General features: G+C 31.0%; 3 protein-coding genes across 6 annotated transcripts; 2 read left to right on the top strand and 1 right to left on the bottom strand.

The window, feature by feature from the left end:
- Positions 1-2646: 2646 nt before the first annotated feature.
- LOC143151138 (sentrin-specific protease 8) lies at positions 2647-3990 on the top strand. Of its 2 annotated transcripts, none has more exons than XM_076319986.1 (2): positions 2647-2898; positions 3097-3990. In XM_076319986.1, exon 2 carries the CDS (start codon positions 3151-3153, stop codon positions 3820-3822), a length of 672 nt encoding a protein of 223 aa, XP_076176101.1. In that variant the 5' UTR covers positions 2647-2898; positions 3097-3150; the 3' UTR covers positions 3823-3990. The 2 variants fall into 2 exon arrangements, with proteins under 2 accessions (XP_076176101.1, XP_076176102.1); XM_076319987.1 differs by having other exon boundaries at positions 3108-3990.
- A 4455-nt stretch (positions 3991-8445) lies between these two features.
- On the bottom strand, positions 8446-11578 carry LOC143151235 (uncharacterized). Of its 2 annotated transcripts, none has more exons than XM_076320166.1 (2): positions 11326-11578; positions 8446-9022 (listed from the first exon to the last, which is right to left on the bottom strand). In XM_076320166.1, exons 1-2 carry the CDS (start codon positions 11504-11506, stop codon positions 9015-9017), a joined length of 189 nt encoding a protein of 62 aa, XP_076176281.1. In that variant the 5' UTR covers positions 11507-11578; the 3' UTR covers positions 8446-9014. The 2 variants fall into 2 exon arrangements, with proteins under 2 accessions (XP_076176281.1, XP_076176280.1); XM_076320165.1 differs by lacking the exon at positions 8446-9022 and adding an exon at positions 10733-11230.
- Positions 8778-25902, top strand: LOC143151234 (uncharacterized). Of its 2 annotated transcripts, XM_076320163.1 has the most exons (13): positions 8778-8996; positions 9118-9281; positions 12157-12279; positions 12366-12614; positions 13084-13210; positions 15275-15418; positions 16725-16852; positions 17003-17179; positions 19373-19590; positions 23197-23346; positions 23785-23980; positions 24339-24666; positions 25493-25902. In XM_076320163.1, the coding sequence occupies exons 4-13, from the start codon at positions 12465-12467 to the stop codon at positions 25840-25842; spliced, it is 1968 nt and encodes a 655-aa protein (XP_076176278.1). In that variant the 5' UTR covers positions 8778-8996; positions 9118-9281; positions 12157-12279; positions 12366-12464; the 3' UTR covers positions 25843-25902. The 2 variants fall into 2 exon arrangements, with proteins under 2 accessions (XP_076176278.1, XP_076176277.1); XM_076320162.1 differs by lacking the exon at positions 9118-9281.
- The last annotated feature ends 152 nt before the right edge of the window (positions 25903-26054 follow it).

Raw genomic sequence — 26054 nt, forward strand, 5'->3', positions numbered from 1 at the left:
AATTATGAAATATATATCCCATAAGAATAGTTTAAAAAAATTTCTTAAGGTAAAAGTTTTTCCTCGTAAAAGTATCACAAGAACAAATATGTTTTTGAAGAAAAAGTATAAGTTCTAACTGAATTATTAAAAAATAAAAGGAAACTATTTTTTTCGATCCCTGTATTTAACTAGTTACGTAACTCTCGTAACAAAATTAACTCGGCTAATAAATTTACCAGATAAACGAATGAAAGTATCTTTAATGAGTAAAATAATAAAAAGTACAATAAAAGGAGGAATATCATTTTAAGCAACTTACTCAATTTACAGCAAAATGATACAGTTGCATCGTTTAGATTGGCTATTGAAAAAACTCGGTAGAGAAGTGGTTCAATCGTGGTGAGATTTTCCCAACACAACTTTTAATTAAATTATCTTGCCGTTTTTAATCCTAGCGTCTTAGGTATTCTGCGATAAATGAGTGTCCTTCCTGGAAGGAAAAGAAAGGGACCAGGAGAGGTTCCTATGTACTGGCGACCATTTGATCCAGTGATCTATCAGTGTGTACTTGGCTTACAAGTTGATGTGCTTTAATTATGAACCAAAGTATAGTGTAGAGTTTAAATATTCAGTTCTGGAAGGAATGACGGCTCTATTTATTGGAACATTAAAAGTCTATTGCTAAAACTAATACAATGTATTATTTATCTATTTATTGATACGTTGTCATTTCTAACAGAGACGTAACTTATACGTACACAGACATCATTGAAAGCTAAATTGTTGAAAGGTCATAGTACGTAAATCTTAGTAGGTATGTGCCTGCAAGATACGAAGATGTATCAGGTCATAATTGACAATGTTTATCGTTATTGTTTATTCATAGATGTTACAAAGGCGCTGTCAAATATTCTGAAAAATAACACACGGTGCAAAAGGTTTACTTACCTAAGAAAGATCCTTATTGAGACCGCTATTATTTAACAGCCATTGATTTCTAAACGGGCTTTGCGTTACGAAAAGACATACAATGATAAACGTGTTAATATTGTTTATCCATTGCTAACAGCGTCGAGATATCTCGATCGTAGAGGAGAAAATATTATTTTTAACTTCAACAATTCCACTAAAAAACCTTGGAAAGTATATAAAAACAATGATGGTTTTTTCACGCTTTCACAAAACCTTTGGCTTCGATCAGAAAAGATCAAACAATTAGATTTTAAAATTATAGAATACAGTTCAAGTTTGAGCCATTACAATTATAGTAACGAATTAATTAAAACACGAAAGGTTAATCAGATTTGTCACAGTAATTCGATTTCAGAGATAATTAGGCTTCTTATAGTTGAAGTTAATAATTAGCATAGTTTTTACATAGTTATATTGTTATAGATATATTCTTTAAAATAAATCATTCCACATCATTTTATGCAATAACCAAGGCCAATGATGTTCAGGGCCCACATCGGGTCTCTAAGAAAAAAATTGTACTATGTATTGTAAAATGTAACTGTATTGGAAAAGTGATTTTATATAGTTCACATAGTTACGAACATTTAGAAATTACATTTGCTATACAATTTGAATATTTGAAGAGTTAGATCACTTTTTAAAATATTTATTAAGGACATTTAACAAAGACATCGTAATGTAATCTTAAATTACTTTAAACTTGAAAACTTAAAATTGAACTAAAAGTTATTTGATAAAATATAGAAATCGTAACCGATAATTAATTTCTTTACTTCTTTAATTAAATATGTGTTTAATGGAAAGAAATTGTCATTAAATCCGCCGCAAATACTTTCTCTTTGCAAGTATAACCAGCAGGTTAAACAAGGTTGTATCATTATTTGCTGTTTATTTACAATAATTCTTCAACGAAATGGCTGACGCTCCTATCAAGTTTAGTAGTAGGAAATTTTTATTTTGAAGAGAAAGCCTAAGATTGACGTGTAATATGAAATGCATGATATTGTCAGGAACATGAAAGAAAAACAAGTTGATTCCTTTTAAAATCATTCTATAAACGACTATGTTAAATGAAAATTTGACAAATAAATTATCACTCTATATTTTATATAATATGTGTAAAGACAAAATTGTTTAAAATATGTACAATAAAATATTAAATATGTAATCATAACATGCAAGAGATAAAAATAGGCACATCAATTTTAGAATAATGAATATAATCTTAATAATTTTTATAAAATAAGTTTAGAAACAAATTTGTTATTAAACAGCATTTAAATTATTCTTCGCACAGTTTTCTCAATTTTCATATTTAAAAAGAATTTACATTTACTAAAAAGAATAACCAATAATTGATATTGACCAATACAGTAGTATTAGCTTGTTTTTTGTAGTGTGATATTCTTATTATTTTGCATTCATAAATAATTAATACGCCTTCATTATTTTGTATTTCTCATTCAATGCAAACTTTATTTCGTTCTTTGGGATTTCCATTATTTGTAACTTGATGTATTACTTTGTATTTAATTCTAGAGTAATTCTATCACATATGTTAGGTATTTTTGAATTTCGCGCTAATGAGATTTAAGAGATTGTAGTTTTGACATTGATGGAAGATGGCGCCATAAAATGAAAAAGAATTTATTAACCATAGAAGTATATTCTATGTACTGTATAGTTTAATTTCAGCATGCATGACATATGGCACATTAGAAAATTTGAATTTACTCTGACGTAAGATGAACAGATGTATTCTTACTTCTGTTAAGATGCAAAATAAACACATACATGTATTAACTCATATGAAAATAGACTGATACTGTATAAACGGACATATGCATTAATAAATTTCGATGGTAATTAAATTATACGTGTACGCAGTTCTTAATGTACAGATTTTAAAGCAAGCAAATTTACACAGGAATATTCATTCAGGTACTGCCATAAACATGCAAGTACAAAATATTTCAATTTATGAAATATACTTAAAGTATAAATATACAAACTGTAATTTTAATGCTTCTTTTCAAATTTATAGATTTTTAACATTTAATTTGTATAAAACATATTTTACTGATCAAGAAGAATTACAAAGTAAAAATGTTAACTTTTATTTCATTATTTTAAATACAGTTATAATTCAGGTTCTAAGGAATTCATCTATATTAACTCCTGATATTGGACGACATGGCGGGAAATAATTCCAATGAAATTGTTTTAAGTTACTATGACTGTTTACTTAGAACAAGTGATGTAAAATTACTTCAAGGATCGCATTGGTTAAATGATGTTATAATAGGATTCTATTTTGAATACCTGGATGTAAAATTTAACAAAAACGAAGAGAAAGAATTATATTTTATTAGTCCTGAATTAACACAACTGCTCAAGATGACAGAACCATCTCAATATGGTATACTTCTAGATCCTCTTAATGTGTCAAAATCCAAGTGCATATTTTTTCCTTTGAACAATTGTGATAGTAGAGATGCAGCAGGAGGATCCCATTGGAGTTTATTAGTATATTCTAAACAAGATAAAACATGTTATCATTTTGATTCATCTAAAGGTTATAATAATAGTATTGCTTCTAAATTTTCAAAAGATTTAATGAGTTTCATACTCAATAATGATCCAAGTAAGAAATTCATCGAACTAGACTGTCCACAACAGGACAATGGATATGATTGTGGAGTTTATGTTTTGTGTCTCACAGATATAGTTACAGAAAATGTTATAAAAACTGGAAAAATTGATGAATGTGACTATAGACAGGCTAAACAGTTAGTGCGGATAAAACGTACACAATTATTGCATTTGATAAATGATTTAAAACAAAAATCAGGTGCTAGTCAGTGATATGTACAGTTTCTTTTTGAATTAAAATTATGACTGCTGTATTTTGTCTATAATATACATTGTAAATGCAATTCATATTTATTTAATGTTACCATATAATCTGTTAATAATTCTGTATTGCATCTATGTACATAATATAATGAATAAATGAATAATTTTAGGACCCAATATATATTTTTTATATAACTCTGGTGAGAAATGTTGTTGGCTATAGACATGTGATTTTAAATATTAAAAGTTAGTTTTTTACTATCATGTTATATTTTTAACAACATGTATGTGTATGTCATAGTTGTATACCACTATACTTTATTTTGGATGTTCATACACATTTGAGGACAAATACTGAATTTTTGGAGTATGCCTTGAAATATGGGTATGTTTTCCATGAAACATCGAAATAAATCTTATTATTTTTATTTTATTAAAAAGAAAATTAAAATTTGATATTGTAAAAAAGAATACAATTAAATATGGTTGAATATGTTTCTTTTTTGTGAGTTACAATACTTCTGTGATAAAACCTTTCACGGAGAGTATATCGAAAATTTGGCGATTTACAAGCAATTGTCGGGCTACATTTTTAAAATAATGTGTACATCCAAATATGGGTGTATGCTTAAACAAATTTAAGGTACTTATACGAAATATGTTTGGATCGCAGGAAATCTGAAAATAATTTGTGGAATCAAGTTTCCTAAAGAAAAAAACTGGCAACATCAAGATATAATAAATTGGGTGACAGCTCATGGAAAATGCAGCCAATTGTTAATTTTGAGGTTTCGAGTTGATTCAAGTCTTATCATCCATGTTCGACTTTCTTATCAATTCCTAAATTTAATGTTAAAAATGAGATACGAGTATGAGTAACTACACGGAGCAACGGTAACAGTAAACGCTTAAAGTTACATTGAGTGAGGAAGAGGGATGTTACTATACTCCGCGACAATAATTTTCCGTGTCTTTCCCACACGTTAATTGGATGTATTGTATACCATAAGTGAGTGAAAGCGCCGAAATGAGCTTACAAATTTATCGTTAATTTGATATATATTTGTGGGTAAACTATTTATATATTCGTTGACAGTATTGTTCGTCTACAAGAAAGGTTTATATTCCCACTTCAATTATAGTCCCAGTAGCTCTCCCAGCATCACAAGCGTTGCTCACTATTAGCCGAAGACGAAGATCGACGACAGTCATTTCGAGGTTGAGCGAGACAATAATTCGCAGCAGCATTAGCGTAGCCTTCGAATGAAAACATTGAAACAATCGTTTCCTTACTATTTATACATCATAGTTAATTCGGTAAAATTCTTCTAATGAAAAAATATTGAAATTCATTTGTGGCTAAAAGAATTAATTTGTATTCATTAAAAATAATATAAATCTGTTTAAATTCATTTCTATCTAGATAAACAGGAAGGAAATCATTCTGTCTTGACGTTTTTATTCAAAGACTGCGCTAATCTGCGAATTATTTTATCTCACTCAATCTTGAAATGACTGTCGTCGATCTTCGTTATCGTCCTCGGCCAATAGCAGCAGTGCCTGTGATCCTAGGAGGGCTAATAGACTATAACTAGAACAGGGATATAAACACAGTTGTGCCTTCTTTTTGCGGACAAACTGTAAATAGTTCAGGACTAAACCGTAGCTACTTTGTAATATACAAGGGACCACAATGGTCAGATGAAGTACTGCAGACTATCCAGGGCCATATTGAATTTCTCCCACTACTGCACATTATTCAGGAACCGCGTGACCGTGAGCTCGGCACTTCGGACAGCTTCGGGTAATCGAGAAAGAAGACGAATATGAGGCTATCTCCGTTGTTCTCAAAATATTTGAAGTACGATTTGCAGGCAGACGACTTGACTGACCGTTCATCGTTTACCTTTAGAGATGGAACATTGTCTACGATTCGTTCAATGTAAGAAAGTATTGTAATGAAGACAAATTTTCAAATATATTTTACGGAAGAACTCGTTAGTTTCTCGATTTGCGTCTCATCCTTTGAAAATGTAAGCAATTGTATCATTATTTTATTCTTAAATTTGTTAGTACTTCTATCGAAATCGATTTACAGTACATACGTACATATGTATTTACGAGCTCTTTTCTTCCAACAAGTTTCTTTATACAATATAATTTCAACAATTCAACGTACCCTGGATTGTAAAGTTATTATTGTATAACAATTTTTTATATGTTTCTCGTGATAGAAAAGGCTATCACTTTCTTGTGGTTCGTATCGAGCGATAGTATGCACGTTCTTTATTAATTAATACTTTTTATATTACTGCGTGTACGTTACTGGCCAAGAGTGAACTTTCATTTTAATCAATTTTATTAATTTTCAATTTCTAAATAGTTATTTTTTATTTAAACTTTGTACGAGGTTTAAGTATGCAATGAAGAAGATTTCATTTAATTTTTTTGTTATTAGAGAAGATAGAGCAAATGATTATATTATTTAATGCTTTTGTGTAAAATTTTTGTAACGTGTATATATTGAAATAACCAAACAACTGTAAGAGGTAATCGTTATTATCCATGGACTGATTATGCCCAAAATCTACACAAATCTGGAGACAAATATAAAATTCAGTGACAAAATTTGGTTGAAATTCATTTAGTTGTTTAGATGCAATTGTGTTAACAGAATTCATGCAAAAATTTTTTATTTTTGTTGTCAAAATGTGATTAAGGGATCTTAAAACTAGTTTTTCCGTATAGAAAATATTTAGACATTTTTGTTCATTACATTATTTTTTTTACATTACATCATAAGCCTTACATTACATTGTCCGCAAATCGAACTTCAAATATTTCGAGAACGACAGAGAAAGCCTTACACACGCCTTCTTTCTCGACTTCCCGAAGTTTTCCGAAGTGCCGAGCCCGCGAGCACGTGGTTTTGCTAGGTATACAATAGTGGGGAAAATTCAATATGGCGCTGGGTAATCTGGAAAGTATGATCTGCGATCTGTACATTATGGAGGGGACACGATTTTCGAGCGGGAGTGGTCATTTCTTACTTGTTTCGTTCCAAAGACAAGAGTGAGATGAAATAAATCATGTCACAAGGATTGAAAACAAGAGAGGGACGGTACGAGGCAAGCGAAGCATTATTGCACGTGATAGATGGAATGTTAGACATCTGGAAAGACGGAGTCTGAAAAAGTAACCTACGCAATGCGTAGTCTATTTCGTGCTGTTTCTCACTCACTTTCAGTTCCTTTGCTCACTCTCGTTTCATCTTACTCTCGCCTTTTCAAGAAAGAACTGAATCATAAGTGATGGAGAGAGTGTCCAGCTTACAACATGTAGGCCAAACCCAGCTTTCAACGAATAAATGCAATATTATCGAGTATCTTCTCCACGAGGTTAATATCTTTGTGAGTCATTGTACGACATGGATTACGTGTTACCGATTACTGATGTATAATATTTCCCATTGAAAAAACATCGACATTTTGGAGATTTGCATTTAAATATACTATCAAAATATGATGTCCAACATCAACCGTGAGTGTCTATTAGCCGTGTGTAGCATAGGGGCTCCTGTGTCCGCTTCCACTTCCACCTGTTTCCCACACAGCATACCTACACGTTGTTACAGAAACTGCGCGATACTAACGAGACAGCCATGATAAATTAGCATTTTTATAGTAAAGAACCAAGTGCTATGCACGACGTATGCACAATGTTGCATTCAGGTAGGAGTGGGAGAATCCTAGAGATCGTACAAGACATCGCTTGAGCAACGCTGGTGTACATCATCATTGTACAAATTTCGATGAACACTTAAAATCAATTCGAAATACATCTCGGATTTTGATATACTGTGTACACTGTACACCTTTAACCAATTTGGGGTCTATTTGTCAAACATGTGTGAATTGGAATAAGGGCGTAAATGGTTTGTAATGAAAATTAAGAAATTTCTATATATTCTTAAAGTTAAAAATCTTTAATTACCCATACAAAATATGAATTTGAAAAAGTTTAGTCTTGAATTATGCTTAATATACGTGTATATTAGGGTATTTATAGCTATAGTAGGATGATTCAAATCTTTTTCGCGAATTTTTTTATACTATACACCCTTCCTTTTCCGGAATGATTCCAATTTATCAAAAATAATTTCTACAAAAAGTTGTTCAGCTAGATCCAATCCAAATAGATTTTCTTAAAATTTTGCACATTTATTTACGTGGTCCTCATCAATTCCCGTTATAAATTTTTTCTCAAGTCTATACGATGCGGATTAAGGGGGAGAGAGATGGAAGTACTCGCCGGTGAAAATTGTTCAAAATTAATAACTTTTGAACGATTGAAGTTGTTTTAACGAGACTTTCTCTAAAAAATTTTATGCTCATTATTTTACACGAATTACAAAATTTATATTAATCGTTACAGCAAAATATATACTGTACAAATATTAAGGAAAAACCATTTCAATTATACATAATTCAATGTTCTTTTAAATAACATAGGTTGGATTGGAGGAAAATGTTGGGTTACAGAAAAGAAAATCGTCTAATTAAGAATTAGATTTACAGAAAAGAATGACAGAAAATCGTCTAATTAATATCCTCCAACATACTTTATAAAGATATTTATTGTATTTCTTAAATTGTACAGGAAAAAATGGTTCAAATTGTTGTACTAAGAAGAATAAAGTGTGGCACCTCTTAACCCCCCTGAGGTATCCAATTGCAATGCTTCACATATTATATAAAAGGCACCTAAGAATTCTACAAAACCAAAAAAGAATTTTGGTGCTATCCCTAATACTTTCTTGGTTGTTTTTCAATTCAGGTGGCTACCGTGTATCTACACATATAATTTAATGCTTTTTATAAATATATAGCATATATGTGAATCAGAAGAAGTCCAATCATAATTTATCTAGGATCCAATCTCCTAACCTAAAAAGAAAAACAGTTTGCAACATTAGGATAAAAGTACATTGTTCGGTGGTGGCTCATTGGAAAAGTGGCTGGTTGTCAATTCTGAGATCTCGAGTTTCGAATCCCCACCCTCTCTGCCCTTCTTTTTCGTCGATTCCTACATTTGGTGTCAGAAGTGGGATGGTAGACTCCAGCCACAACACAGTGGTCATCACACGAAGCGACGAGCGGCATACAGTTGACGAGTGTCGAGAGGTGCGTAGGAGTGGGGTACTATAATTCTAGAAATATTTTTTTCGATTCTTTTTTACACCATAATTCGAGGAACATTGCTGTGAGATATTAATGGGTGTATTTTCCGATTTCTTCTGTGAAGGATGTATTATTACTATATAGTTCGAAGTCTATATACGTCGAAAAATTGTTTTGTAATAATGCTAGAAAGTTTTTAAAATATTTCCAAGACAATACTGCACTGACATAAAGGATACGGCAGTATATGATAACACAACCGGAAAGGAAGTGATTTCTCGTGCAAAAGTAAGTAAAAAGTATAAAATATGTAACGTAGCGTGTATTTAAGTGCCACTCAATTAACGCGTGTCACTTATTTCTACTTGCGTTAGAGTTTGTAAACATTGGCGGTGGTATTATCTGCTATCAGTTTGTGTCAAGTTATCGAGACGTAGCGTGGTGTAGTTAGAATAGGGCAATAGATTTTTATAAATTATTTATTTTTTATTATATCAAAAATGTAATCGCATAGGAATCCTTCACGGGGAAGTGTATACGCACGAACACTTATATAGAGTCGAGTTGTAATTTTTTAAATCCTTGAATACTCGTTGCTTTTATTTGGAAACGAATTTCAACTTCTTTGTAGGTTTTGTCTTTTATGTGTTATCTAGTAAATAAAAATCAAGGTGTGTGATATATGGTGATCTTAAAGGTTAAGGCATTGTACTACCACGAATATTGATCATTTAAGAAATCATCGTCGTCGATCGTGATAAAGACATCTTCTGACAACAAAAAATACTTTTTCATGTGTAAATTGTCAGTACAAGTCTCCCTTTGAAACATTTGATCCATTAATATTCAATTTTTCTTGAAACTGGATTAATACATGATATAAATAATAATCTCTAGAGTACATGGTATACATTGGTGAACGATGACCAAATAGCCAATGGTAAAAATTTATTCGTTGTATGTAGTTGCATTTTAAAAGATTTCGGTGATTGTGCACTACATGGTAGATTTGTCAATAACAAGTAACTGGAATAAAAATTTTCATAACACGGGGAAAAAATGTCTTTTTCAATTAATGTTTGCTCCACTCTTTGTCTTGCTTATCGAAGTGACAACGATTAGGTTCTCTGTAATATCTCTCGGTAGTACAAGCATTATCGTCACAAGCTTTTAATGTAGGTAACGTATCGATGTATTCTCAATAGCTATACTATGTCATCGACATGATTGAACGCAAATTGATAGGTCTTATGATCAATGAAAACCAGATAATATCATTTTACCGTTAATATTTGCAAACTCCAACACAAGTAAAAGTAATAAAGAGTTAGACACGTTAAACGTGAACTGGATGAATTTTCAAAATCAGTTTTCTCGAAAATGAAGTCTCGTATCAACAAATTTCATGTTATATTTTAGACAAACTTTTATACGGGAAGTCACCTTGTTTTCGTTTGTATGTATTACGATTGCTGTCGCATTTCATTTATTTATGAAATATTACAATAGTAATAAAAATTGGAAATTTGTGACTGATAATATAACTATTTATAAATTATTAAATTTTAGTAAAATAAATCTAGATTTTTTCTACTCATTATTGTGAGCGCTTTTATGCTGCTTGACTAACTTGAGTTCACATAAAAAAATCATTATGTTACAATTTTTCTAAATAAAACAAATACTTAATAGTCTACTACGATATGTCCATTGGTAATCGTTCGTTATAAGAACTTTTTAATTCGTATAATATTCTATCGTAAATATTCTTCCACAAGATATGGAATATATATGCAATCAAAAATATATTTAAAAGATTAAAATACTTTGAAGAGTTTACAATTTATAACTAAAGTCGTGTATAAAAAACACATCCTTTGCAATTATGGAATTAATTTTTTGAATAAACTGTTCCACTTAACCGACACTTTTCCATGTTGAATTTATTGAAACTTTCGATACATGAACCGATAATTGCAAAGTGTGTTATTTTAAACGCATTTTGAAAACTCACGTGGCGTAGTTACGAGACAATCATAGTAACATCGTTATGGTATCGCTTTTCATTTATTAAACGGTTTATTGAACACTAACCATGCGTAAAAAATAGTAAGTGTTATCATTGGTATTCGTGTATGTATCACGCACACATTTCTGTTTAGTACTGCGAAAATAATTAGAGCGACGCGCAACGATAATAACTTTCGAAGATAATGGCCAATTATATGTCTGGATAACTATTACGAGCATTAAGAATAGGACAATGAATTCGAAAACTATATTTGAATTTCATCGGTATTAAAAGAAGACGATAATAGTAAAAGTAACGTACCTGTTCCGCTAGGATGAGAAAAGTTACGCTGATTGCGCCAAGTGTTAATAAATAGTACGGTGGCAGTGTGTTTAGAGCATAAATTAAAGTATAAATAATCAAAGCGTAACGGTAACGTTTGGTAAAAGCGATTTATCGATAAACTGATAGGTGTTAGCGTGCCACCAGGACCATCTATCATCACAGTCTTCGCGAAAAACTCGCCAAGCGAAATGTGCAAGATTCTTTTGCAAACGAGAAATTTACTAATAATAACGTGGAAAATATTTGGCGCTGACGCACTCATTCAATAATATAACGTGCATAATCGTAGTGCAGCTACGGATTGTTGCCAAATGTTTAATCTCAGCCATCATCGTGCAGAAGTCGAATCGTTTCCGAGTTGTAATGCACACCTTGAATCACAACAGCGATCACGTTAATTTACCTCCACGCGCAGTGAACGTTAAGCCTATTCGAATGAGATTATCCTTTAGTCGCGTGAAGCTAAAATTTCACGATTTCAGCGTGTTTTGTTCCAGTGTTGTTTCGTTCGATGTGACGCGTTACATTGTGCTCGTTCGATTCATTTTACGCGAAAGTTAACCACTAGCGTTGAATGTTCAAAATGGAGACACATTGAAAGAGGAAAGTGAAATATAAATATCCGTAACAATGTTTCCTCGTGTCTAATATGTTTTCCAAAAGATCATCGTTTCTTGTTTCTTGATTATTACCGTGCAGGTTTTTAATTAGCGGTATTTTCATAAATTGTCGTCCGGTTACTAAAAATGATTTCAATAAGCGCTCGAAACCCGTGTATTAAACTGGACGATAAATTAATTTTTTTAGTTACTGTGAACAAAACGGGAACAGTTTTGAGTGTTTTCGTGTAACATTTGCAAGATCCACATCGACGTGTAACCAAGAAGAAACCAATAAACGAGTATTCGTCGATTGCATGCGTTTGAAAAGGTTTGAGATATAAATGAACGTGACTGAAGAAACTCTTTGAAGAAAATAGTTGTATTGTAATTTTATTGAAAGAGACCATTTTTCAGATACCATTCGATGTCCTTCGAAGCTTGTACCTGTAAACGCTAGTTTATGATCGAAGTGTCGCGCAACATTGTTTAGGCTACGGTAAACGAAATACCAGTATGTCGATCAAGCAAAACGGATCTATGATCGATGAAAAGAGAAAAGATTCGCAAAAGAGAACAGGAAATGGGAACATCTCCGGTGAAAATTTTGATCCACCCGATGGTGGTTGGGGTTGGATTATCGTAATAGCTGCTGGATTTTCCAACGTAAGTGCTTACCGTATCGTAAGTGCGCAATACTGATGGTACAAATGCAATTTATCCGGCAAAAATGAATTTTTATAGAACAATTTTATTCTCGTTACGATGAACTATCAAAGAATCTATCAGAGATATTTGAAAACGATTTCTCAGCTGAAACGTCTATAACCGAAAGGCCCTGATTACGATACATTCAAAATGGTGTTCACGATATTTATTTTACGCATTTATCAAATACTTTACGTTCGAAATAAAGATACATAAATTTATACGATTAAAAATATTTTTCCTTTCAATTCGATTAATGGAAATTCTTCTCGCTAAATTGATATAAGTAAAAGTATTAACCGATTATTATAAACATATCTGCAACGCGGAAATGATCATTTTTACCGGGAACACAAGGGGTAATGTTAGGTTAGTCTGTTCCTGAAAATATTATAAATAAACTAATGTATTTATATAATTATTTCAGTTTTGTATATTACCAATGTTGCAATCTTTCGGGCTAATATTTAGAGACAGATTCGCCGAGCTGGGAATCAACTCGTCGGAAACGACAACTATATTGAACATAAACTGTGCGGTGACTGCTTGTATCGGTAAGTCGTTTCTTGGGTTATTTATTGTTCCCAGCGCTTTCAATGTATGCATTTGCCATTCCTTATTGTGCACTAGGTGTTTGCTTACGAACTCGCCCATTATTACGAGATATAATTGTCCGATAGCACCTGATAAAGCAACGTGTTACATGCTCGAGGAAAGACATTCATATTTTGATTATCTCCGAGATATTCACTGTTCTTTAATATCAATCGTATGATGTCACGAAGAAATATCGTATGCATCTAGTGTGCTTAACTACATGCAACGGTATCATCGTTTTGCAATGTTGCTCATAAATATTCAATGGTATTTAAAGTAGACAGGATGAAGAAGACAATAGAAAATGAAACGATTGATGATATTTTTTCTCAATCTAGTACATTAGTAGAATAAGAATTTAATCTGTAGGTTAGAGTAAACGTAAAATATATTAAACCATTATATCGTATTATTGTACACATATTGTTGTATAGAGTATCTCGCGCAACTGGGACGAATTGTATCTTTCAAATTGTTGAAAATAGAAATTTACTATATAGAACCCTATACTTTTGAATGTACCGAACAATGTAGTTTCTCACCTTTTACAAGTAGGAATAACATGTCTGAATATTCTTGATTTCTAACTTATTTTAATTTTAAATCTGTTAAATCGTTTCAATGTATTAATTGTTCAGGATGGTGGGAATACTAACGTATCGATACATATCAATTGCATACGAAACAAACGTCCTTGACGTCAATTTTCAATGCAAACATTTTCTTCAAATTGTATCTGTTCTCTTGCATTATTTATTTCATATTTGTTAAATGTTCTTCCTTATATTTTATATATTAAGAATAATATGAACGCTTCCTTGGTATCGTACAATATTAATTTCAAAAGCAGCTGTATCGAAATTTCGAAACACGATATCAAATACTCACCTAAAATTTTGATACCTTTCGATAATAAATACTTCGGTAAGAAATTACTCGAATGTCATCATCATGTGTCGTATCAGTTGCATCACTCATTTCTACTTTTATTCAGCAATAAGTATATTGATAAATAATTAAGCAAATTTAATTTCAAAATTGCTTCTTAACTGATCATTTCCAGGCGTAACGTTACAATACTTTTTTAGTAGAGGGTGGGAAACTGCAACAATTCCATTAAAAAGAAACTATAACTATGTTTTTTAATAGTATCGGTGTACAAAAATGCATAAAAGTAATAGGAACATGCAGCGCCTAGAAGTATCTAATTTTGCCTCATGACATTTTCTTCTATCTTTAACCGCTTTAAAGATACACCTCGTCCCAATTGCGAGGGACACCCTGTACAAACGCAGATATGGTTATCAGAATTATGACTAACGGTTGATTATCTTTTTTCTATCTGATATAATAAGTTCAGAAACTGAAATGGTAAATGATGCAATGTCACGAGTCACAATTTCAGTGTAAATCGAAAAATGCTTTTTTGAATCTCGACACTTGCATAGTGTATCACTACTCGTGTGTAATACTATAGACTTTCACTGTTAATCACTTTTGTAGATTTAGAGGGAAAATAAACAATGAAAGACTTTTTACTATAACGACGTTAGTATTGTAGAGAGAAAGAGAATTCGTTTCTGGAAGGAATTGAGAATCCTATTGGAACAAATGTCCTTATTTCACGTAGGTACTCATGGTATTGAGTTTTCTTAACTTGGGACTGATATTTATTTCTCCCTGTAATATTTATAATCGCAACTCTGTCTTTCGAGAGCTTAAAATCTAAAATAGATAATTTTAGCACTCATAGCATTTACTATTGTATTCTGCATTGCCATTAAAAAAATAATTTTTCCCTTGTTCGGTGCTTTCATCATTTATCATTTCAATTTCTCAATTGTACAATAAAAAAAGTAAAATATGGTAACAGTAATAACAGGGTACCAGTATACGGTAATAATGGTAACAGTAATAATTTATAACAGTAATAACAGTGTAACAGTATACAGTAATAATGGTAACAGTAATAATTTGTTGCGTTCCAAGATCGTTTTTAATCAAACTTTTATGTGTTATAGGATTGGCTAATGGACCACTGTTCAAAAAATTTAGCTGCAGACAGGTATCTTTCACAGGCGCTCTTATTTGTTCTGCGTCGATTACGATGTTATCGACAACAAAAACATTTACCGGTGCTTTAATTTTTTTTTCCATTTTATACGGTAAGTTAAAAGTAAACATACATAATCCCTATTTCTATTTCTTATCCTAGACAACGTCGAGTAATTTAGCAAGTTCTTCCATAAATTTCACAATAACATTTCTACTACCTGCAATCTATTATATATTTATGTTATTTTATTTCACTCGTATATTCGTCATTGTTTAAATTTGATTATTATACATATATTCTATTATTATGAATGTTAACGTTACAATACTTTCATGTCGCTGTAACGTTCAATAGACTATTTTGTTATTTATGCTCTCCGTGTTGTTTGGAACTACTACTTTTTCTTAAATCTATCAAAATTGAAATGGCGGTCTATAAGTAAAAGCAATCGTACCACAAAATGTGAATTCCACGTTATAATTTGTATTCTGTTGCGTTTCATGCAAAGTGTTTGTTCAAAAAATGTGGCAAAACATGAGAAGATAGACTTCTCTTTCAAATCCATTTACTGTTACATTATTTGATTGCATCTATATTTCTAGTAAATAGAGTTTTTTCGTAGAAAGAATTCAATCTCGTGAACAATTCTTTACTTTCATAAAGAGCAATATAAAAAAAAAACGCTTAATGTTATGTTATTTTTAAGAAATATCAAAGTTTCGGATCTCTTATTTTATTGTCGCAGTGACGTAAGTCGCACGTAAACAAGAAAAGACTTAAAATACTTGCTACGTTGACCTAACTTCTTACCTTATAATTTGATTAATGACTGCATGTGCCGTAGTCATACATCAAATTTTTAACGTCCAAAACAAACATTCGATCTGCGTTGCCAAAAATTTTTTCGAAAAACATTAAACATTAACACGTTTGCTACCATGTGTTACATATGTGTGATAACGATGTTTTTCTATTCTTTGTCTGCATAAACAAATTAGGTACGAATAATAGACCAATGTCACATTGTATATGTTGTATTAATTCAAAATATTCACTTGTTGTATACTTAGTATATTTTCTTTCTATACAGTTGAAAGTATACACTACGTTAAATACAATTACCACAAATGCAGTGTCGTCTGTGGTGGTCGAGTTTCCAACGGAATGATAGTAGCAAACGTGTTATGCAATAATACAGAATACAATTAGTTTTATTGCGTGTACAACTCGTTTTTGTCATATACAGTCATAATCGGTATCACGAGTGCGACTCGTGTTTGTTACGTTTGGCCTGTAAGATGGACCACGACTGTGGCTCGATCTTATAAAGCTTGGGGTTAATTGTTGCTTTACTTTAAGATAGAGATATTTAACGTCGATGAAGTATCTAATCATCTTAAAAATTCTAATTCCAGGTGTTGGGACCGGTATCACAATGTCAGCAAATTCTTTAGCTTTAAATACATATTTCAAACAAAAAAGAAGAATTGCAACAGGCCTGAGTTGGACTTGCACCGGCATGGGGCCTATTATAATGCCACAGGTAATCTTATATCAGAGAAACAAAGATCAATGAACTTTTTAAATTTTGGACAGTTTGTCCTCAAGCGTACAAATATCTGTCAAGTTTACCAATGCAAAGCAAAAGTTTGTTTTAACGAATTAAAATGAATTTAACAACATTACGTTTTAGATAATTACGTTATTGATGCCCAAATATGGTGTAGAGGGTACCATTCTTATTTACGGTGGCGTAGCGTTTAATGCTGTCGCTTGTGCTCTTTTGTTGCAACCTGTTTCACAACATGCGAAACAGAAACGAAGTACAGAGAAATTAAACGAAGATTCAGAATTATCAACACACTATAAGGTATGATTTAACAATAAATAATATTACAATATAAATAATAATGTAGAGGATAAAACGGATATAAAGTCACACGATTTAAAACGACACATTTTGTTAAACTTCTTTTTGCGCTTTCCAGGAAAAAATTAATTTCACATTTCTCTAAAGAACATTGTTCTTCTAGAAAGACGTAAATAGAGTGTTCACAATTTTATAATATAAATTTTTCATATATGTAGAACTCATGAAAAGGAATAAAACAGGATAAAAAAATATTTATCATGTATTCTTGAGTTCTAAAATGGAAATACTTTTATTCGCCATAGAGTGTTTTCGATTTATTTTCAATTCGTCTGAATGCACATCCTGTCGCGTACAAAAACACTTGTTTATTGCAACTGCATATGAATCGTGCAAAGTTTGGTGACCTTTATACATCAACAGATTTACGAAATAAGATTATTTACCATGGTCTCAGAATTGACAGTTTAATGAATAGTAGACACTTTTCTATTTGGTTTGTACAAAATTTGCAACTGGAATTTTTAACACGCTGTATGGATCTTGTACGATAACTTTCAATCCTTTACATGTTGTTGATAATATATACATACAATATTTATTCTCTGGAAGAAGGAAATTCGAGATCAGCGCTTACTATGCAGTAATCCTCGGTTTCAAGGCAAAAATCAGATCCGCCAGCTGCCATCAATTCGAGGCCAAGGAGAGAAATTGTTCTTGGAACTGTTGGAATTCAAGGAGGCCGCTCGAAGAAGACTGTGAATAGAATACAACACCGAGAATGAGCGAGCAATAAATAAAAGAAACTTTAAAACTATGCCGTATCTGTATCGGTGTTATAATCGTCAGTGCAGTATAAAATTTTGTATATTTTTCGTTACATCTTTATGAAAGCGTGGTCGATAAATTGGCAAAGTTTTTCCAATGAAAATAAGTCTAAACGCGATTCTATTCGAAGGCGTGCGTATTTGCGGAATTCAGAAGTGTTTTATTTTACATACACGCATAACGAAAACTAATCTGAATAGAATTATATCTAAACTCATTTTCATTGGAAAACCTGGCTATTTCATTGATAATGCTACCGTGAAGTTACAATAAAAAATATAAAGTTTCATTGGAAAAGAAATCTAATGCGGGGTGCAATAAAAAATACTGTCGGCATTCGGTTGACTTTTTTAGATACATTGTTGGACGTTCAAGTCGACGAGACACTTGAGTTGCATAAACAATATTGAAGATAACTCTCTGCCATGAACCCGAGGAGAAAATCCCGCCTTGAAACCGAGGATTACTATAATATAGAAGAGACACGACTTCTGAGCAGTTCTTTTTTACTTCTTTCTAATCTGGGTTACTTAACTGAGACCGAAAATGAAATAGAAACGGTACAAAACAGATAAAGCATTATTGCCTGCGAAGGAAGAAGTATTAACATCCGAAACAGAAAACCAAAGTATCAATGTTTCGTCTGTCTCGTAACGTTTTTCTCATTCCACTTCGTTCTTGTCTTTACGGAGCAAGAGGGAAAGGGGCCCAGTTCTCAGTGTGTAAGTCAAACTTAGCTCTAATGTTTTAAAGACCATAATTTCATGCTGTATAATACTTATATTGCAAATGTGTGTTATACTAGGTTGCTTAATAAGTTTTATCGAACGACAAAACTTATTGAACAACTTGCTACTTATATACACGTATATTTAGAAAACTATGCAATGATCTTATCCAATTTATTTTCCATAGTATATTTATAAATTGTTCAAAATTGTTTCAAAAAACATTATCAAGTAACAAAATTGGACCAAAAACCGGGTCTAGATTGGTGATACCAAGAGATTAATTTATAAGTCGTAATGTTAAGACTGGAACTACTTATCGAATGTTTCTATATTCGAATATTTAAACACCTCAATGATTAAAATATTTAGCGAATATAATCCGAATGCTATTTGAATATTTTGTGCATTGATCAAGTTTGTAGATAATCGTAGTATTTGAATAGTAGGAGAAGGAATAAAAACGAAGTTCTTCAAGTTCATTCTTCTCTTTAAATTTTTATTTTCATGTAATATTTGAATAATATTTAATTCGAATATTCGAGTATTCACAGCATTTGAATAATTTTATCCACAACGTATTCGAATAATCTTAACCTTATTGAGGATTAAATATAATATCCTTATGTTTTTCCAGACAACGACAGAGGCAACGATAAATGAAAAAAGTATTTTTCAAAGTAGATCGTTGGATAACATTGCTGAAAGTACACCAAACAGTGACGGTACCTTAAGTCTTGCAAAGGGAAAATTCGGAAGTCAGTATTTGTATTATGACGATGAAGAAGATGGTGCTTCTGGCATAGACGTAATGGGTCCAGGTGCTCTTATGATGTCTCGAGCTAACGATGGTTGGTAAGTGTAAAAGTGTTACCATAGAATAATATATTAGGTCAATGTATGTGTCTAAATATTATAAATAATAATTTTACTATAAAACCATAAAATAATGTTCGTCTAATACTCAGCGTGAGTGTGTATACAATTTTTGCTGATGATGAATAAGTTCATAAATTCATCACTCCTCGATAAAACGTTGCGTTTGTCCCTCCATTAAAAGTACTGTTTCATTTCTACCACACGTAACGTTCTTTGGCTCGAGCTATCAGAAGTTGTAGATTTAAAAGTTGGTTGGTCAAATTTCAAAGTGGTACTCTAACGAGGATTAGTGTGATAGCCACTGATGCAAACTAAATACTTTTATACTTCTCATTATACTTTCATGATTCTCTCGATGAAAATGAAACCAAACACATATTCGAACTATTTTATACGTAATTATAAATAGTTGCAAATGATTTGAATATAGTAAACGTAGTGCAAATACGATTAAGTTTAGTTTCATTTTCATTGATAGAATCTCATCAATCCATTGATAATACTTTTATGAAGCTACAATGAAAAATAAACAAAATTTTCTGCTGTATAGTGTGGTCATACTGATATGCGTTCGGTATCGTTTTGAAGTTTCAGCTTCTTATCTACTTATTACTCGATCTCGTTTATTCTCTGTGTTATGTTCTATTTTCTATCTTTCTTGCGCGGTCTGTTTAAGTTCAACCAATCACGAAAAAACATTCGTTACTGATCCTAAATTAAAGACAAATGAAAGATAAGTTAAAGGTGTAGATTACAAGTCGAACAATTTTTTCTGAGAAGGTTCGAATAATGCAAATTTTGAGCTTTACAGGCCAAGAGATAATATTCAGGAAATTATCCACATACTTATACAGGATGATTTTAATAACTGTATCGGGATATTTTTATAAAATATAAAAAAATCGTACATCATAAAATTTTGTATTCAATGATCTCTATTATTCTATGGATACTATTTTTTCCTCAAGTGTGTCGGTGCACTTTTAAAGTATTAATATTTTTTAACAGTGAAATCACAAATTATTTTGTATACGAAGTATATAAGGTGTATTTATTATTTTTAATATTGCAACAAGTACTTAAACGTTTTTTTTCACCGCATTCTAAACATTTTTTTACTCGTTTTAAGATATTACTCATTGTATTGTTTAATTATTTAGCACTCAAATTTGGATATGTATCAATGACTTTTACAAATGTTGAAAATGTTAATATGTTCATTGTCTATATTAAATGCAATAAAAAATCAGTAAATTCTACAGGAATGTGTCACAATGAATCTCTGAACCGGATTGAATCGTAGCGAAAATGTTTAAGACAAATAGAAAATAACATAAGAGACTATAAGGCCATTTAGCATAGAGTTATTTGCGCAAATTGGAAAAAGATATACAAAACCAGTAGTGCAAAGTAAAGGCATTAATGTACAACTATCGTCACTGATTTTAGAACTCTCAACAATTCTATCCATACCACTTTATATAAAAAATTTTGCACGTTAAAGATGTTTGACGATGAATGAGCTTTTGTTAATTTTTACAAGAAGAATCTAACATAAACTTTACCAAAGCAATTTTATGCCAGATGAGTATGTATTCACGAATATTGGAATGTTTAATTGGTATAACAGACACATATGATATAGAGAAAATTTTCATCTTAAACAAAGCACTAACAATTAATTGAGATGGAGCATCCAATATGTGTGATAGAATTCTCAAGTATCTTATTGGTTCGTATTTCTTTCCCTTCAACAGATTAAACAATGAACAATATCGACATTTCTTAGGGTCTAAATTGCCCTCCTTGCCAGATGATGTTCTGTTACAAATGAAATGCAATTTAAAATATTATCAATAAGATAGAACATCGGCCATAACACTCGGATCGTAACGAAATATTTATCAGAAGTGTGAGAGAAATGGTTTAACGTTTTATACTTCCGCATCTTGACTATCTTGTTCATTCAATTTGAATTTCCTCGACTTTTTCCTGAGGGGGGGGGGGGGAGGGTTTTAATAAATGAAATGTAACACGTCTTTTTGTTTCGGTAGATAAGTTAAAGGAAATAATTAAGGTGAATTGCTCAAATTTTGGTGCTGAATAATTACTAAACAATGAGATGAAAAACATTTGAGAAACAGAGAAACATTTGAACACATGATGCAATATTCCAAAAAGCTAAATATCTTCTAAAATACTAAGTTTTCGAAGACTTTATCTCTTACTTAGTATCTACAGAATCACAGAGCGTAGACAATCAATTTTTGTAAAATTTGTAAGTGCGCAGATGCACCTGAGAGGAAAAATCATATTAGGAAATAATAGAGGTCATTAAACCACAGAAAAGATTCCTCTACGATTTTTTTCTATCTTCACTTAAAGTACAACTATAGCTCAATCTAATTATTAAAATCATCCATAGAGAATAAAATTTTGTACATTTTTTATATTAGTGACATATAGAATATAATTGCATATAAGAAGATTTTTTGGGAAATTTGTAAAAAGTAAAGAATTCTTTTCACGAGCTATATGTAATTATTCTTCATCAGAGTTTAAAGCTACTATTTTTCACTATTAAAATCGATCGCAAATTCTCATCGAATAAAGTTGATTTTTAACGAGATTTCATATATTTCATTTTTGAAAATGTCTTTTTGTACCAACAGTATCAAATATTTAAATTAATTTGAATATTACTCTATGAAATTCGTTTAAAAATCATTCTTACAGTGCGGGCTGTGTAATAGTCAGTACACCAGATGCTGCAAATTGGTGCGAAAATTAATGGCATTATTATTAAGTTAAATACATTTTTCAACAAACTAGTATTCTGTTCAGTTATTATCAATAGACTTAATATTTCTTGTTTGTAAAAGAAGAAATAAATTAAACTAAGTGTTAACGTGTGCTTTACTCCTTGTTCATTAACAACAAAACTATATTGATCTAACACCTCCTGTGTTAATCGAAAATTATTTGAACGGTAAAATAACACTTCACAAGTGTATTTTTACTCAAAGACAAATATGTTTTATACGTCTAAAATTGAAAAACTTGTCGATCTTTGGTAGGCAATAATACTTAGCGAATAAAATTAAATAAGAAATATAGATCTATTGTTTATCGAATAAGATATAAAAACTATCCAATCAAAATAATAGATTAACGATTTTTCACTCTTCTTTACGAGTAGCATTGATTCATAAAGTTGTTAATACTTTTCCTTTGACACGTTGTGCAAAGAATGTTGTTATTCTACGCAATTAAGTGTGCTAAAAGATTTACATGATTCAATAATCAAAAGAATATGAGATTCGTCAATTTTTAAGAAAATTGTTTCTGTACATTATTCTTTAACTTCTCTTCCAATATTCGTATCATTTTACCTGTCAATTATAATATAACCATCAACATCAGAAAAATGAACGCTTTATTATAAAAATTCACTTATTCGAGCAGTGATCTCTTCTTTTCAAATAGTGCGGATAATGGGTGTTCTGCACGTACATAGTGTTAGCTAAAGTAACAAGTAAAACTACCGTTTGACAAATTTAAAAGGAAAACTGTCTGAAATAGGTTTTCTAGAAGAAATACGTCAACTGCATCAATAGCGTCCAGAACATCGAGAAGGGAAAGCATTTCAAGGAATCCCAGCAGAAAACCATCGCTGTCTTTAAGTAGACAATCCAGTCTTAACAGAGGATCGTCGGTAAGAAATCTTAATAGGTAAATATATGTTGTATAGAGACAAAAATATATATTGTTAGTTCTATGCATTTTTAATAACGATTCAATTTTATAAGAGGTATTGAATCGTTATTAAAAATACATGGTGATAATCAAGTTAGTAAATAAAAGGGGATTTATTAATTAAAGGAAGAATGTCTCATAAATTGTACATTGTAATTGTTTTTAATATGAAACAATATTAAAGTGTTATATTTCATAATACTGCGATAGACTGTAATTAAAACATGTTTTCTCTCTTCTTTTAACAATTTTAGCGATACACATTTATTAAATTATGTACTTATTTATATACTAATTTATATATAACATGATATTTATAGCTATTAAGTATAAATTTCGAGTTCTATGCTATCGATAGATTTTGCAATCTTAATGATCATAATACACATTTAATCTATTTATAATTACTTATAGACAAAATAGTGAAACAGAGAGTTATCGAAGAAGATTTTCGGGATTTCAATCACCTGTTGCTCCATTAATTATTGTTAATGAATCCTGCGAGCATGCTGAAGAGGCTGAGCATTGCAAAGATCCTCATTGTAGTCAAAAACTACAACAGAAGTCGATGATACCCGAGGAAGTCGAAACTGATAAATTATTTAATGGGGTAAGATTAACCATATAAATTTCGCAGCAGAAAAAGACTAAAAGGAAGTAAATGCTAATAAAATATTATAAAAATGGTACAGTACTTACTCTCTAAATGATCAAATTTTGCTCTTTCGGATTGGTCCTTTGAGCTAGGTATTTGAAGTGTACAAATATTTTAATTATCTATGCGAGGATCAATTCCTGCAAAAATGCCATCTTTACTCTCTAATTAAACAAATGTAAACCTGACTCGCGATCATTTAAAGAGAGAATATTGTACACGCTAATATAGTATAATAGTATGAATTAAGTAATTACATTTAATAATGTTTGTTAATTTATAATTCGATTTAGCAGAATCATATAAATTTTAGGAATACATCGAAGAAGAAACGCCGAGAACTTGCTTAGAAGCTTTAATAATATTTTTCGACTTGGATCTTCTGCGTGACCCTATTTACATAAATATAATGTTGGGCATAACATTTGCCAATTTCTCGGAACTGAATTTCTCGTTGCTAACACCGTTTATTTTGGGTGAATACGGATTTTCTAAAATACAAGTCGCAACTGTAATGTCAATCCTTGCTGGCATTGATGTAGCAACCAGATTGACAATTCCTTTCGTTGCCGATTTTATCGGATGGCAAAACAGAACCTTTTTCCTCGTGGGTATCTGTGCAATGGCACTTGGTCGTATAGGTAAGAAATTAATGGATTTGTTTTTATTACAATTGATAAACCAGCTTCTTAATAGTAAAGTATGTATTAGAGTATATAAAACACAAGACATATCTAAAATTTCAATTATAAATTGTAAAATTACATTATAATGCATATTGCATAATTTAACCAATAGAAAAGTGTTATTAATAATTTTAGATTTTTAAAAATGTTGTATTCAAAACAGTTTTATTTCATTTTTAGTTTTAATATTGATAACTGTACATATTACAATATAGAGCATATTAAGAATATGTGGAAGATATTCAGGACAAGGATAATAAAATCTATTATATTGTTTTGCACAAAATTTTCAAAATTTAAAAAATGTTAATAGTAACATTTACTTTACGTATTTAATATGTGACATAATTCTAATATTAATGTAGAATCTGCGTCATATAATTCTCGTTATATGATACTAAAGAACAATGAAAAACCTTATTTTATTAATTTTTAGCTCTACTGTTAGAAAATATGATGCCTAAATTTTGTCGTGTGTTATGTTTATAATTTTCATTATCAATATAATGTTAATTGTGTAACGTACTACAATATAACAGTACATCATTTCGAAACCAGAAATGACAAATAATTATTGCATCTCCATATATTGAATGAAAATATTTTCCATATGTTATATCACGCAATCTTTTAACGAATGTGTGGCAAATTTATGTCTTGTCTTTTTATTTACTTAACAGTATGTATTTTTAGATGCAAATTTCAAATTAGTCGAGCAAAGTTTATTACCGACAAAAATCGAAACAAATAATTTATATAACTTTTCAATTAATTTTTTCAGTACTAGCGCACACGCATGACTTTACAGTTACTTTAGCAATTGCAGTATTAGTTGGTACTGGGAAAGCTTTACGAACAATATTTATGGCTCTTGTGATTCCAAGTCATGTACCTTTATCAAGACTTCCAGGTGCGACTGGTATACAACTGCTAATGAGTGGTATAGTTGCGTTGAGTTTAGGCCCTGTTGTAGGTTGGATCAGAGATATCACATCCAACTATGCAATCATGCTTCATTGTTTAAATATTTTCACGCTCTTGACTGTAACGTCCTGGTCTCTTGAGATTTATTTTACGAAACGAAAATCAGCGCAAAAGAAAGAAACCTCAAACAAACCATTGACTGTTTAAACTTATGAAGACCTTTGTATCGAAATAACCAAATAAACAAATAAACGTTTTTTACTTGTAGTAGAAGCATTTGTTAATAAGTGCATAGTATTCTTTATTTGAATTAATAAGTATACATTGATAATGTAGAAAGAATTTTCTATTCATACGTATAGGAAACAGGCTACCTATAAGCTATCAGTTTTCTATTATTTTATTAATTCTACTTATAA

This window comes from Ptiloglossa arizonensis, chromosome 9 (assembly GCF_051014685.1).
Source record: "Ptiloglossa arizonensis isolate GNS036 chromosome 9, iyPtiAriz1_principal, whole genome shotgun sequence".
NCBI lineage: Eukaryota > Metazoa > Arthropoda > Insecta > Hymenoptera > Colletidae > Ptiloglossa > Ptiloglossa arizonensis.

Coding starts and splice junctions, on each gene's coding strand:
- LOC143151234 (XM_076320163.1), top strand. CDS start 12,465: ATGTCGATCAAGCAAAACGGATCTATGATCGATGAAAAGAGAAAAGAT. Junction 15,419..16,724: donor TTTTTTTTCCATTTTATACG/GTAAGTTAAAAG, acceptor TTCTAATTCCAG/GTGTTGGGACCGGTATCACA. Junction 19,591..23,196: donor TCTCGAGCTAACGATGGTTG/GTAAGTGTAAAA, acceptor TGTCTGAAATAG/GTTTTCTAGAAGAAATACGT.
- LOC143151235 (XM_076320165.1), bottom strand. CDS start 11,506: ATGATAGATGGTCCTGGTGGCACGCTAACACCTATCAGTTTATCGATA. Junction 11,231..11,325: donor TTCTCATCCTAGCGGAACAG/GTACGTTACTTT, acceptor TGCTCGTAATAG/TTATCCAGACATATAATTGG.
- LOC143151138 (XM_076319986.1), top strand. CDS start 3,151: ATGGCGGGAAATAATTCCAATGAAATTGTTTTAAGTTACTATGACTGT.